This window comes from Saimiri boliviensis, chromosome 13 (assembly GCF_048565385.1).
Source record: "Saimiri boliviensis isolate mSaiBol1 chromosome 13, mSaiBol1.pri, whole genome shotgun sequence".
Lineage (NCBI taxonomy): Eukaryota > Metazoa > Chordata > Mammalia > Primates > Cebidae > Saimiri > Saimiri boliviensis.
The window spans coordinates 97,285,559-97,297,958 of record NC_133461.1 but is presented as its reverse complement, the minus strand read 5'-3'; the positions used below and the strand labels follow the sequence as shown (position 1 = coordinate 97,297,958).

Here is a 12,400-nt window from a genome sequence, read left to right as displayed (position 1 = left end):
TGGTCCCTGTGCTGAAGGGCCAGAGGGGTGGCTCTGGCAGAGTGCAGAGTCCCCTGGGTGCTGGCAGCACTGGGCATGTGGCTGCAGGCCCCATACCTCCGCCATCTCCATGTGAGCACCTTCTCCCGGTCCCAAACCCTCTCTCATTCCACCTGAGAATGGGACGGCTCTCTTCCAGTCCCTCAAGGTCCCATTCCCACTGCCCCCACCATGCCAGAGTCCCACATTCCATCAGAATGTCCCTCCACGGGCGGGCGGGCGGGTGGGGGTGGCCAGCTAGGGCAGGAAGAGTGCTCAGCCCAGCCAGGCCTGGACCCAAGGGGACTGCAGAGTGAGGGCTCCCTCTGTCGACCTGAGTAGTGGTAGCTGCCAAGGTCATTTTGCTGCCAGGGATCTGGGCTGTGTGTGTGTGTGTGTGTGTGTGTGTGTGTGTGCGTGTGCACGCGCACGCGTCCATGGGTATGTATGTGTGTGTTGGTGGTGGGCATCCAGAAAGGAGGCAAGGGGACCCTTCTCACCCATGCCATCCCCTGCCCCCACCTCATCTCTCTCCTTGTCCCATGGACTTACTCTGCCTCCAGCCTCCTCCTCCTGGGAAGGCCTCTGACCCCTCAAGTACGGCTTGTCTGAGAGGGGAGACTCCCCCTACCCCGAAGCTGGCAACACTGAACAACGGGTGCCTGTTAGCTCAGACCCCAGGTGGAGGCTTCCTCAGCTCTGCTCCATACCAAGCAGGCAGGCGGCGGCTGCCAGGGCTCGCATACCTTTGAAAGTTCAGGAGTTCTCAAGACCTTGAGGATGGGCGCTTGTGTCCACAACGCAGGGCCAGGGCTCCTGTGTCTCTCAAGCAGGGGGTCCCAGGACCCCGGATGAGGCTCTGTTCTTGGCTCCTTTCCCCACAAGGTCACTGGTGCCAGATGTCCTGGGCGAACTTGGGCCCCGCCGCCTCCTCCCTCCCCGGGGCCCTCTCCATAGGCCTCTCTGTCCACGACTGGGCTGTCTCACTCCAGTGCCCCCGGCCCCACCCCATGCACCAACCTGCTGGGCGGGGGAGCACCAGGAGTGCCTCCCCATACTATCTAAATATTAACTCCTGGAGAGGTGGAGCCTGGGCACCTGGACACTCAGGCAGGAGGGAAAGGGCGTCAGGTACCTGAAGAAAAGGAAGGATGAGGGCCCCAAAGTCTCCATTCTCATCAGAGATTGGGAGCCATGTTTCCCTGCTTCTGGGCACTGGACTCTGCTGCCCAGACCCCAGAGCCTCTGCTCCTCCAACATGCTGCCACCAGACCACGGTCATCGGGTGTCCCCAAAGCCCTTCCTGATGTCCTCCTTGCCACAGCATAAGGATCAAACTCTTCATCATTTGACCCAATCACTTCCTGCCACTTCTCTACACAAATTTCAGCTCCAGCCAAGCAGACAGACTGCTCCCCTTCCCGGGAGCACACCTCCCATTTTCCTGCCTCTAAGCCTTGATTTTCGTGCCTGTTTTTCTGCTCGTCATTTTCCGCTTTGTGCATCTTTTCTCCACTGAAATCACGCAAACGCCAGGCCTCCCACAAAGTCCCCCCAAACACCTTGGCCTATGCTCTCTCCCACCCCAGAACCCACGGTGCCTGGGCAGCAGAGTGGAGAACCTCGAACGCAAGGCGTGGAAGCCAGGGAGAATCGCGGTGCAGTGCTCACTAGCTGTGAGACCAGGAATGGCCTGGCGCCTCTGAGTGTGAACTCAGCCACGCGTGCTACGTGGGAACATCTCACGGCCCTAAAGAAGGGGTGCAAGCCAGTGTGCCCTGAGTGTGTCCCCGCACATCTGCTGAGCTCAGTACATATTAGTTTCCTTATTTCCAATAATTCTTATCTCCCCTTTCCCTCTTTGGGGATGTACCAAAGAAAGAAAGAAAGAAAGAAAGCTTTGTTATACCATGTGTAAGAGAGGGATTTCCAAATGTCCCACCCAAGCATTGCCTTTTTATGGATTTATCCCGCCAATTAAATCTCAAGTGCCTTGGGAGCTCTATCTTGTCCATCTTTTTTATTAACGGAAGGATTAGCACAGGGCTTGAATGCTGTGGGGGAAAAAGAAATACTGGGACTGACTGCTTAAGCCCTCGCCCCGCCCACATCTGCCTAAGGAAGGAGAGCACAGGATTCTGGCCTCTCTCCTGCCTCCACCTGGAGGGACGGTGGGGTGCTGGGCCAATGACTTCTTTCTGGGGCTTCAGGTGATTTATTTCCTCAATAAACACTTACCCTGTGCAATGTACTGCACTGGGCATGGTGGGGGAGGATAAGATGGACTATTTCTACTTCTGGGACACTTGCTACTTAGCAGGATCACGACAAGCACATGCATTATGACAGTTCTGGACAAGCTGTGACAAGTACCATAAGGCAAGGACAAGTGAAGGGCTGGCGAGACCAGTGGCGGTGGGGACAGTCGTTCATCCCGGAGAAGTGCCAAGAGCCTGTGGAGCAGAGGAGGAGCCCGTGGTCTGGGTGTGCATGTGTGCTACAGCAGGACAAGCCAGGTGGCAGGAACCCTTCGAATGAGGATGGGGGCATGCTTGCTTGATAGAGTTCCAGTTTTTCAGTGTTCTTAAAGAGGAATTGTGGGGCTAGGGCTGAAGAGGGAGTGGGAACAGGGCCGGACCGGAGTCTTAAAGATGACACTAGGAGTGTGGCCAGGACGGTGAGGCCTGGGTGGAGTTGTGGTTGATGATAGGAAAGGTGAGTGGGGCCAGCTCAGGTGTCCTGGAGTGGAGGGCCGTGTTGGGAGGCACAGAGATGATGCCGGGAGTGAGTGCAGATTTAGACAGATCCCAGTGAGGCCTGGCCCCGGTGGAGAGCCCCAGAGTTCAGGAAAGAAAGCAGTTACCCACAAGGAGGGCAAGCAGTTGGTGGCTGAGATGCTGAGGTTGCTCAGAGAGGCGGCAGGCAGGCGAAGAACAGAGTGGGAGGGACTCTCAGGGAAGGGTCCTCTGTGAGGAGGGGAAAGAGAAGCCCGGATGGCAGGCGAGGGGGGTGGGGGTGTCTCTTTGCCAGGGCAAGTGCTTAGGGCTGAAGACGGCGATGACGGAGGCAAGGCTTTCAGCTTGGTCCCTGGAAAGTCACTGTCTCAGCGTCAGAGTGACAGGGTTGAATAGACTGATGTAAGTGGAACCAGCTCATGTGGCCTAAAGTGATTGTCTCCCTTGGATATCCTGCTTAGCTCTCCCCTGCCTGGTCTGGTCCTGGCCGTTTGCAGGGCAGGACAGAGAAGGGAGGTCAATATGTGAGCTGTTCTTAGCGAGCATTCTTGGCAATCCCAAACTGGCCTCAGATTTGAGGCACTGGTGGCTGCTGCCGCCACCTCCCTCCGCCTGGTCACATTCCCCCCTAAAGGGGTTCATGTTTCCCCAACAGCAAGGGGCGACTAGCAATTAGCCCCCTGTGGCCACTCTTGCTCACACCTGCAGAGACCCAGGCGCTCAGAGGCGAGCAAGGCTGCTGGAGCCAGGTGTGGCCTGAGGACCCGGGGAAGCCTCCTTCCTGCCCACCGCCTAGCTGTGCCTGGTCAGTCCCCTCCGAAGTGCCAGCATTAGGGATCCACTCTTGTGGCTTCCTCCTTTTTAGCATCTTCGAAGTCACCACTAGTTCAGGGGAAATGAGCTGAACAGATTTCCAGAGCCTGAAAAGCCACCTGGGGCACGGTGCCCTGGGCAGAGGCGCTGAGAGATTTGGCGAGGAGAAGGCTCAGAGCCCAGCCAGAGACCCAGGGACCCAAGGCAGGAGCAGGCACTGGGCACCTGAGGGCTGGGCTGGGGTGAGGGCTCTCCCTGGGACAGCACAGGCCTCTGGAGTGGCCCTCCCTCTCCCTCTCCCTTCTCTGTCCCTCCCTGCTAGGTCTCACCTCAAAAAGCAAGACAGAAAACAGTGAGGGCTTTCTGGAGCCGGCCCCCAGAGGCCTGTCGGTGCTGGGGAGGTCAGAGAGGGAGGGAGGGGCTGGAGAAAGGCCGTGAAGAAAGCAGAGGCAACACAAAGGGCCCGGTCCACCTTTGAAGCCGTCTCTAACCCGAGCGAGGGAGGGGTGGGAGTGGGCTGGAGAGCCGGCTAGCAGGGAGGCAGTCTAGAGTTTTAAAGAATGTCTCAAATTCCTGCGGAAATCAGAGGGATTGTAACAGCCCCCCTCCCCAACACACCTCCTTCCCAGCCACCCCCCAAAGTTCAGTTCTCTACACCTGGGGGGCCCCCAACCCTTTGTTCTCAAGTAATTGCTGGGTGTTGCCCCCGTTTTAAAGTCCCATTGAACTCGCCAGTTATCAGCTGAGGCTCCAGACCACCCTCCCGCCACACATCCTAGAAAGCTACCCCCAACACCGCGCGGTCTTCACTGGGATTAAGGCTCTTTGTGACGGGGGAGAGAAAAAAGTAACCTGGTGAAAAGCAATTATGACGAGCAGTAGGGAGAATGTCTGTCCCAGGACTGGGGACCTCCCTCTTGGCTGCGGCTGTCCCCACCTTCTAAATTGCCCAGTGGTGGGGGTGTCAGACTCTGCGCCGGCCCTCGCCATCAACCGGGGCTGCAGCTGCACCCACCTCCCACCGTCACTGGACCAGGGCCCTTCCCCACTTCCTCTTCTTTCCTTATTTTTAGGCCATGGCAGGGAGCAGAGAGAAGGGACGTCTTTCATCCTCTCCGTAATCCCCCTCCTCAAGGTAGTCTCAGAAGGAACAGAGAGGGGAGAGGAAGCAGGCTGGAGGGAGTACATCCGTAGAAGAGAGGGCTCACTGACGGTAGGGGAAACTGAGGCTGGGGGGCTCTCCCCAGAAGAGAAGGCTCCGTAAGGGAAGGGGAAACTGAGGCCGGGAGGCCATCCCCAGAAGGCTCACTGAGGGCGTTCCCCCTGAAGAGCTGACCGGGTTGCGGGGGGGTGTCCCAGTGAGGAAGGACCTCCCCCTGGACCTGATTAAAAGCCAGCGGACAGAAGAGGCGGGTTTTATGGCCCGCGAGTTCCACTCCCCACACGCACACCTGGAGGCCCCTGGGAAAGCCCACCGGAGAAGCCAGGGTGGGGGCAGGGCCATCCCTTCGTCCCCGCGCCGCTCGCCTCCTCCCCCGCTCCATCCGGGCCGGGCCGCGCCGCCTTTAATTGAGATTTGCCCTCAGGTGTGGCCCCCGCCCAGGCCCCGCAGGGACCCGGGAGGACAGGGTACGCCTTCTCGCCCCCTCCCTCTTCCGCCCGCCCAGCCCCGCTCCCCGCCCCCGCCCTCCTCACCGGAAAAAAGCAATCTGGCTGCCCGAGGAGGCTCCTGGCGTCCGCGGGTCGCTCGGGCCCCGCCGGGCTCCGTAGTGCCCTTGCCCGCGCCTCGGGCTTGGGCCCGGCCGGATGCCCGTCCCGGCCCCGGCCCCTCCGGGGGCTCGGGTTTTCTTCCCCAACAGGTAGCACGGGCCGCGCTGCGCGAGCCCAGGAAACCCGAGCCCGCGCCAGGGAGGGGCCGCCCGGCCTGGACGCGCCCTGGACCGCCCGCCTCCCGCGGGGCCGAGCCCGCCGCCTCCAGGGGCCCCGGCGCTGCGGGCCGCGCCTGCACCTGCCGGGGCCACGCCTGGCCGGGATGGACAGGCTGGTTTCCAGGGGTGCCCGGTGGTTGGATCCCCCACCCCGCTTCAGATAACCCGTTTGCAGGAAAATGGTTTTATTCTGGGGATGGGAGTTGGGGGTGGGGTGCAGGCCTGGGTCGCGGAATGTGAGGAGTGGCCAACCCTCTATTCTCTTTCTCTCCCCCTCTTTTTTCCTGAAACAAACAAAAAAAGTCCCTTCCTACAGTGCGGCCGGGATGAGTTTGGGGGCTGGGGGCAGACTGAGGGAGCAGATTTTGAGGACAGCCACCTCCAGACGGTGTCTGCAAGGTCTCGAGGCCCCGGCCTTTCAGGAGCCCGGCTGGGAGGCTGGCGGCTGAGATCAGGGTGACACTCAGTTCCTCTCCAGGGCCTGCCACCCGGGCCACTGTGCCAGCCGCCCCTGGGGCACCCGCCTGCCCCTTCCTAGCGGGGGGTGCGCTGGCTGCTTCTCGGCCCTCCCGCCACCCAGCCCAGTCCTTGGATTAAGAAGGGAAGGGGACGGGAAGGCGGCCCAAGGGTGTTGCCCCTTGCCTCCCTGACTACGTGAGGGGCTGGGGCCTCCGCGTGCGCTTGGTCCGGCGCGTGGGGGCGGAGCCCACAAACTCGAATTGCTTCTGCTTGTCGGCGTGGTTGGGGAAGGGCAGCTGGCCCTGGTAGAGGCGCTTGATGAAGTGGGCCTCGCGCTGGTTTTGGCGGCTGCGGGAGGCCTGGCGGGGCCGCCCCTGCCGCGTGAAGGCCATGAACCAGCCCTCGTGCCGGGCGTTCTGGAAGGCCGTGTAGTTGTTCTCTAGCACGATCTCCGTGAACACGCAATCTTTGCTCTTCCCGCTGGGCTGCGGGAGAAGCAGGAGAGGAAGGGCATTGTCCACCTACCCTGGTCTGGGGTGTCTGCCCTTAGGGCCTCTCTTGGAGGATGGAGGAGGGACCACGGGAACAGTAGGGCCCTGAGCCCAGGGAACTCTGCCTGGTGAAATGGCGTCCTAGTTAGAGAGGCAACAGTGGCCAAAACACACTGCGGATCTGAGTTGCAGGCTTGTCATTTAGCAGCCCTATACGAGGCTGAGCCTCAGCTTCCTGAGTTGCAGGTGGAGATCAAGGTCCTGCCACAGTTCTGAGCGTGCCCGTGCCCTTAGCGCTGAGAATGCTCATGCAGCCTGGGTGAGTGGTGCGGCTGGGCGTGGGAGAGGAGGCAGCAGCCTCCAATGAGAAGAAAGAAGGGCGCCAGCGTGGCGACCCATACCACCCTGCCAACAGTCTGGGGGTTGTGCCCATTTCCACAGACAAGAAGCCCGAGGCTTGAGAAAGAGAAGCAAACCAGCAGCCGGGATGGGAATCTGGGACTGCCTGATTCCAAACGAAGTGGAATTCGCCTACCCAACAGGGCTGGGCCCACCGTGTGGTTTGGTGGCAGCAGCTGCTTAGCATGTATCTTGCGAGCTGGAGCGCCCCCACCTCCCCGGCCCCACTGAAGGTGGGAGAGTTCCTGCCTTACCTCTGTGCCCCACTTTCCACCCTTAGCTGCCCTTAATCCTCCACCCAAAGGCTGCAGTGTCAGGTAGATGCTAAACTCTTCCTGATGCCTGCTGGAGAAATACTCCTGACGTCAGCCCACCCATCCCGATGGCTTGCCAGTCCCCTCAGAGGGCTAACAGAGTCCCAGGGACTCATTTAAATAGAGAAACCAGGCCGGGCTCATTGGCTCAGCCTGTAACCCCAGCACTTTGGGAGGCTGAGGTGAGAGGATCAGCCCATGAGTTTGTAGAGACAGGGCCTCACTATGTTGCCCTGGCTGGTCTCAAATAAAAAATTAGCTGGGCATGGTGGCATGCACCTATAGTGCCAGCTACTACTTGGGAGGCTGAGGGGAGAGGATCGCTTGAGCCCAAGAGTTCAAGGCTGCAGTGGGCTATGATTGTGCTACCGCACTCCAGCCTAGGTAGCAGAGCCAGACTGGGACTCTAAAATAAAATAAAGAAACCAGAGAGTGGCCCAGTGGGTGGGCTGGGAGTGGGATGGGAAGTCTTTGTGCAGGAGGGTGTGGCTCAGAGGAGGGAGAGGGGAGCGAGCTGCCCTCTGTGTCCCCACCCCAGAAGTCCTGATTCTTTGTTCCTTCCCAGTCTCCCGCCTCACCTTCCCGATGAGCTTGCCCCTCTTGTTCATACAGATGTACTTCTCGCTCTCAGCCCCTTTGATGCGAACCCGGCTGCCAAACGTGTCGGTCTCCACTATGAGCTTGGCTGTGGTGGGGGAGGGGAGAAAAACCTCCGTCCATCGGGGCTGCCGGCCTATGGCTACGGCAGGGGACTGCCCAGCCACACTGACCTCCAGACTCAGGCGAGGGGGTTGGGGATGCTCAGGGCCTTGGGGCCCTCAGCCCTGACACAGGATCTGGGAATGGACCAGGAGGTGAGGCAGGGTGGAGGTGTGGGTGGCCTGAGGGGAGGGCCAGCTCTCACCAAACTTGTTGCCGTCCTCAGCGGTGGCGGAGATGCGACGCCCGGTGACCTGCACGTGCTTGCCGCTGGTCCGGCTGTAGAGCTGGTACTCGCGGATCTGCCGCCTGCTCAGCTGGTCAGTCATGGCACCCTGGTCCCTCACGTACTGGTTAAAATTAGGAGACGGGTGATTCTCCCCCTTTGCGGTTACCAAGGGAAAAATAGTGTCAATTTGCTTTGGGTGACACCACCGCTGGTCCATCCAAGGGAGAGGGGTGAGGTGAATGTAGTGGGGACAGGCCACTGGTCCTGCAGAGTGAAGAGGGCATATGGCCATAACCTTCCCAGGCCCCTGGATGAGCCAGCCGGTCATAACCTCTTGGCTTTGCATCTACCCTAGAGCAGGGGTGGACTGCCCAGGCTGGGGAACACTTAGTGACAGAGCACAGCCGTGGAATCAGGACCCTGGGAGGTGGAAGGAGCCTTCAGGGTTCTATCCCATCCTTATGTTCTATGGAGGAGGTGCACAGGGCACACAGCTCATGAGGGACAGAACCCCTGTCCCTGCCTCTTAGACCAGAGCCCGTCACCTCCCCGCAGAACTCCAGGGACATGGCTCCATTAGCCAGGACCATTAGATTCCTTCCTGATCCTCCCCAATGTCCTTGAAAGACCCCTTGCCCAGCACACAGGGGCACAGAGCAGATGGCGCTCCGAGTTAGAGTCGCCAGAGAGCATGTAGGGGTCTCTGGAGGCTCCTGCAGGGCCCTGTGAACATGTCTTCTCAGCACTAACCAGGGAATCCTGGGCTCATACCCATCTTCTGCCCTGCCTCGACCCCTGGTGCTCAGGGCCCTTCCAGCATTCCTCCCTCCTCTATGGGCTGGAGCTGGAGCTGGGGCTAGCTGGCAGGGGGGCTAGGGGTGGGCACGAAGGGAGAGCAGGCAGGCAAGGTGCCTCCTTAGCGGAGGGAGGCAGAGGCAGCACCGAAAGGAGAGGCGCTATCAGCAGTGGGCCAATGGCTGCCCCTGCCAGGCGGCTCCTTTGCCACAATGTAACAGGGGCTCCTGGCCAGTTGGGGGGATGCGCCTACCCACCTGTTTCCCCTCTGGAGGGCAGGAAGAGGAGCCATTTCCCCCCACACACTGTGCAAAGCCAGGAGGGGTGCTGCCTCCCAGCTAGGTCTCTCCTTTCCCATCTGTAAGGTTGAGTGGGGGAGCCCCGGTGTACTGCTTGCCCTCCATCCTGCAAGGTGCCACCCAGGCTAGGCTTCCCAGCTGCTGGCAACAGCCTGAGCTCTAACTTGAGAATGCACCTTTTGTGTTGTTTCTCTCTCCACCTGGATGCTGCTGCTTGTGCTGGGACGGCTTTCCCAGCCCCTGCTCCAAATCCCTAATTCCACCTTTATCCCAGGCCCAACCCCAGCCATCTGGACAGAGCTAGACCCAGGTCAGCATCTGTTAGGGTCTACTCTCTCCTAGGGAGGGGTGGTAAATATCACCTTTGAGGAGGGGAGTGAGGGAGCAGCTCTGGGGCTGGCCGTTTTCACCTGCGCACGGTTAACCCTTCCTGTGCACTGTTGCTCATTTCCAATTGCAGTTCCCCATAGAGCAGCCTCTGCAGGACCTGCCCCTCGCCCCACCCTGGAGCATTTGGGGTGGGGGACCTGCCCAGCCTGCCCCTCGCTGGCCTCCCTGCCAGGGGGTGGGGTCCTGCCTGGCCCAGCCCCGCCTCCTGGCCCAGGTTCAGGCCCTCCGCCCCTCTTGGCCGACAGCCTCCTCTGGCAGTCTGTTCCAGGTCAGGAGCAGAGAGCGCCCCCGCAAGCCCCCTCCTCTCCTTGTCCCCCTTCAAGCCTTTCACAAAGGCAGCCCCACGCCCCCCCACAGTCCACAGCCCACAAGTCCCTCTCCCCGCGGGACCTAGCCTGTCCCTTTCATGTTCCCGCTGCGGGGGACCTCCCCTTCCACCACTGCAGACAGCTGCTTGTCAGACGGCCCCTCAAGCATGGCTGTGGTCCGGTCTGCTGGCCCCCCCTCCCAGGGGGGTGAGGGGGCACTTCAAGGGGGAAAGGACCGCTTTGCCACCTTCCCTCAGTCCTGAATGGGGCCTCAGCCAGGCCATAAACGCCCGGCCAGCGGCACCATTGTGCTAGTTCCCTTCCAGAACAGGTTGGGCCCACCCCCAGCCCCCTCCCAGCCTGGCTGGGGGCTTTCTTCTGGCTCCCCCTGGATGTGTGAAGCAAAAGGCCTGGAACGGGGCTGGAGCAAAAGGGGGAAGGAAGGGGGGGGAGAGTTGTCTCTCCCTCTCCCACACCCCCACTGCTTCAAAGGCTGCCCCTTTCCCTCTCCCAGAGAAAAGGCATTTACCTTCAAAAAAAGTCCCCACTGGATATGAAGAGAAGCGGCCTCTGGCCTGGGAAAGCCAAGCGATCTCTCCCCAGAGCGGTTCTGGACCAGTGCATTTTAATAGCTGCACTTTTATGGAGGATCACAAAAAAGGGAGCAAGCCTCGCACTGGGGGCTAAGACTTGGGGGTGGGAGGTGTGCATGGAAGGAGGTGGGGGGCCGACGTGGGGTGGGGGAGCATGGAGAAGCAAACCCTGCATCCCATCCCAAACAACCCTCTTCGGGCTTGACCTCTGTGCCCTCTAGGTGAGGAGTCACCTCACCCTGGCCGGGCATTCTGGATATGCTCATGAGACCCCCCCCCACCCCGGGCACCCATATTGATGGAGTCTGGTGGCCAGAGGGACATACAAGTGATTTTGCATCGAAACCTATCCTTTCAGGTACTGGCAAACCCAAGCCTCACCTGAGCCATCACTGCCACCCACTTCCAACCGATCCAGGGCTCCGTACCTCAGGTCCGGAGTGCCAACACTTAGCTTTATGGGGGAACCCGGTGGAGAGGGATGGAGAGGAGCAGAGACCCAGGGGAAGCCAGGAGGGTCCTCAGAGAGAGGACAGAGATAACAACTTAGCCCCCTTCCCTGCCCTCCCTGTCAAAGGCTCACTCCTCTCCAAACCTCAGTGCCTCCTGGACCCGGGGAGAGGCCAGACTCTGCCTCTGCCCACCTGAAAGGAGCAGGTTACCCGCACCTGCCCAGGTTAGGTGGGATGGGAAAATTGGGGGAAAGCCGGTGGGAGCGCCTGCCTACCTGAGTTTGACAGCAGAGAATCAGCAGCTGGAAGCACCTGTGAGGATGGAGGAGGTAAGCCCAGGTGTGGGTGCCAGCCACAAGCCCAGGGTGCACTCAGGCCCCCCCCAACCCTGCCAGCCCTGTGCGAACACGCGTGGGAGTCCCGGGAAGAGGAGGGCTGCCCTGAGCCTGGAAATGGCAACAAAACTCCAGCGGGAGAGGCAGCACACTTACAGAGTGAGGTTGGGCAGCAGGCGGGCGGCTCCCATCGCTGGAGAGGTTCCTCAGGCGGTTGCCCCCCTGCCCCCAAGCTCAGGAGCAGATGTGGGCAGTCCCCAGGAGTAGAGTCCCAGAGAAGCCAAGGTCTCTCCAAGCCACAGGTTTTCAGGGGGGCGAGGAGGAGAGAAAGGGGAGGAGGAGGAGAGAGAAGAGGGAGGAGGAGGGGGAGGAGGAGGGCGTAATTGGGAGACTGAGGTATGAGGTGTCCACCTTCCTGGCCAGTGAGGCTGCAAAGCAGATGCAGGTGGGGGTGTGCGCTCTGTGCCCTCCGGGCTGCCCCTCTCTCCTGGGCCACCCAGTGCAGGGATGGAGCAGTGGGCACCTTCTGAAGGAGGTCTCCTGCTCTATTGCTGACCCTCACAGACTGGCCAAACTCGATGCAGGCAAGCTCAATGTGTGGCAGGCAAGGGAGGGGGAGCCCCTCCTCCTCTGTCTGGGGCTGCGGTCTCCTACCCTAAGGTCTGGTGCCCCACCTCCCTAAGGGTGAGCTGCAGGTGCCAAGCGGGGCTGGGGTCTCTGGCTCTGGGTCCGGAGTGGAAATTCCCAGAAGCAGCCTTAAAAGGAGGAGCCTCCCTCCAGGGGGCAGGGGTGGGCTTGGCTTGGAGCAGCTGATTGCTGGGGAAGGAGGGGTTAAGGCTGCCCTGACCGGCAGCAAATAGTGGGCACAACAGGTTGGGGGTCAGAGGTGGATTGGCAGGTACAGATGGAGATCTAGGAAGAATCCCAGTTGAGAGTTGGAAAAGCTGGCCTGAGACAGATACTGGGAGAAGAGCTGGGTGTCCTGGCCTAAGCCCCTTTTCCCTGGGCCTCTGTAGTGCCGTCTGAGAAATGAGGACAGCAATGCCTCAGGATGTTGGGGGGTCAAGTGTGAAATCATCACACAGCTGACTTCAAGATGTCTGTGTTCCGAGACCCAGGTCCACTCACCATTCTGCATCCTGT

At 60.5% G+C, this 12,400-nt stretch overlaps 2 protein-coding genes across 4 annotated transcripts in view; both read right to left on the bottom strand.

Moving 5' to 3' along the window:
* Positions 1-1,030, bottom strand: part of DMTN (dematin actin binding protein) — a 30,486-nt gene extending 29,456 nt beyond the window's left edge. The window contains exon 1 of the mRNA XM_039461145.2: positions 765-1,030. The gene's annotated coding sequence lies outside the window, so the exon portion shown is untranslated. The remainder of the gene's footprint in view (positions 1-764) is intronic.
* Positions 1,031-5,266: 4,236 nt separating this feature from the next.
* FGF17 (fibroblast growth factor 17) lies at positions 5,267-11,488 on the bottom strand. 3 transcript variants are annotated; one of them, XM_003937149.4, is made up of 5 exons: positions 11,414-11,488; positions 11,198-11,234; positions 8,062-8,239; positions 7,736-7,842; positions 5,267-6,438 (listed from the first exon to the last, which is right to left on the bottom strand). In XM_003937149.4, exons 1-5 carry the CDS (start codon positions 11,446-11,448, stop codon positions 6,145-6,147), a joined length of 651 nt encoding a protein of 216 aa, XP_003937198.1. In that variant the 5' UTR covers positions 11,449-11,488; the 3' UTR covers positions 5,267-6,144. The 3 variants fall into 3 exon arrangements, with proteins under 3 accessions (XP_003937198.1, XP_003937199.1, XP_074240139.1); XM_003937150.4 differs by having other exon boundaries at positions 8,062-8,206; XM_074384038.1 differs by lacking the exons at positions 11,198-11,234; positions 11,414-11,488 and having other exon boundaries at positions 8,062-8,403.
* Between the last annotated feature and the right edge of the window lie 912 nt (positions 11,489-12,400).

What these genes read in the sequence shown, in the direction of transcription:
- FGF17 (XM_074384038.1), bottom strand. Translation starts at nt 8,377, where the DNA reads ATGGCCATATGCCCTCTTCACTCTGCAGGACCAGTGGCCTGTCCCCAC. An exon ending in TGAGGACGGCAACAAGTTTG is followed by an intron (nt 7,843 to 8,061) that starts GTGAGAGCTGGC and finishes CCCCCACCACAG; the next exon opens with CCAAGCTCATAGTGGAGACC. An exon ending in GGGGCAAGCTCATCGGGAAG is followed by an intron (nt 6,439 to 7,735) that starts GTGAGGCGGGAG and finishes CTTCTCCCGCAG; the next exon opens with CCCAGCGGGAAGAGCAAAGA.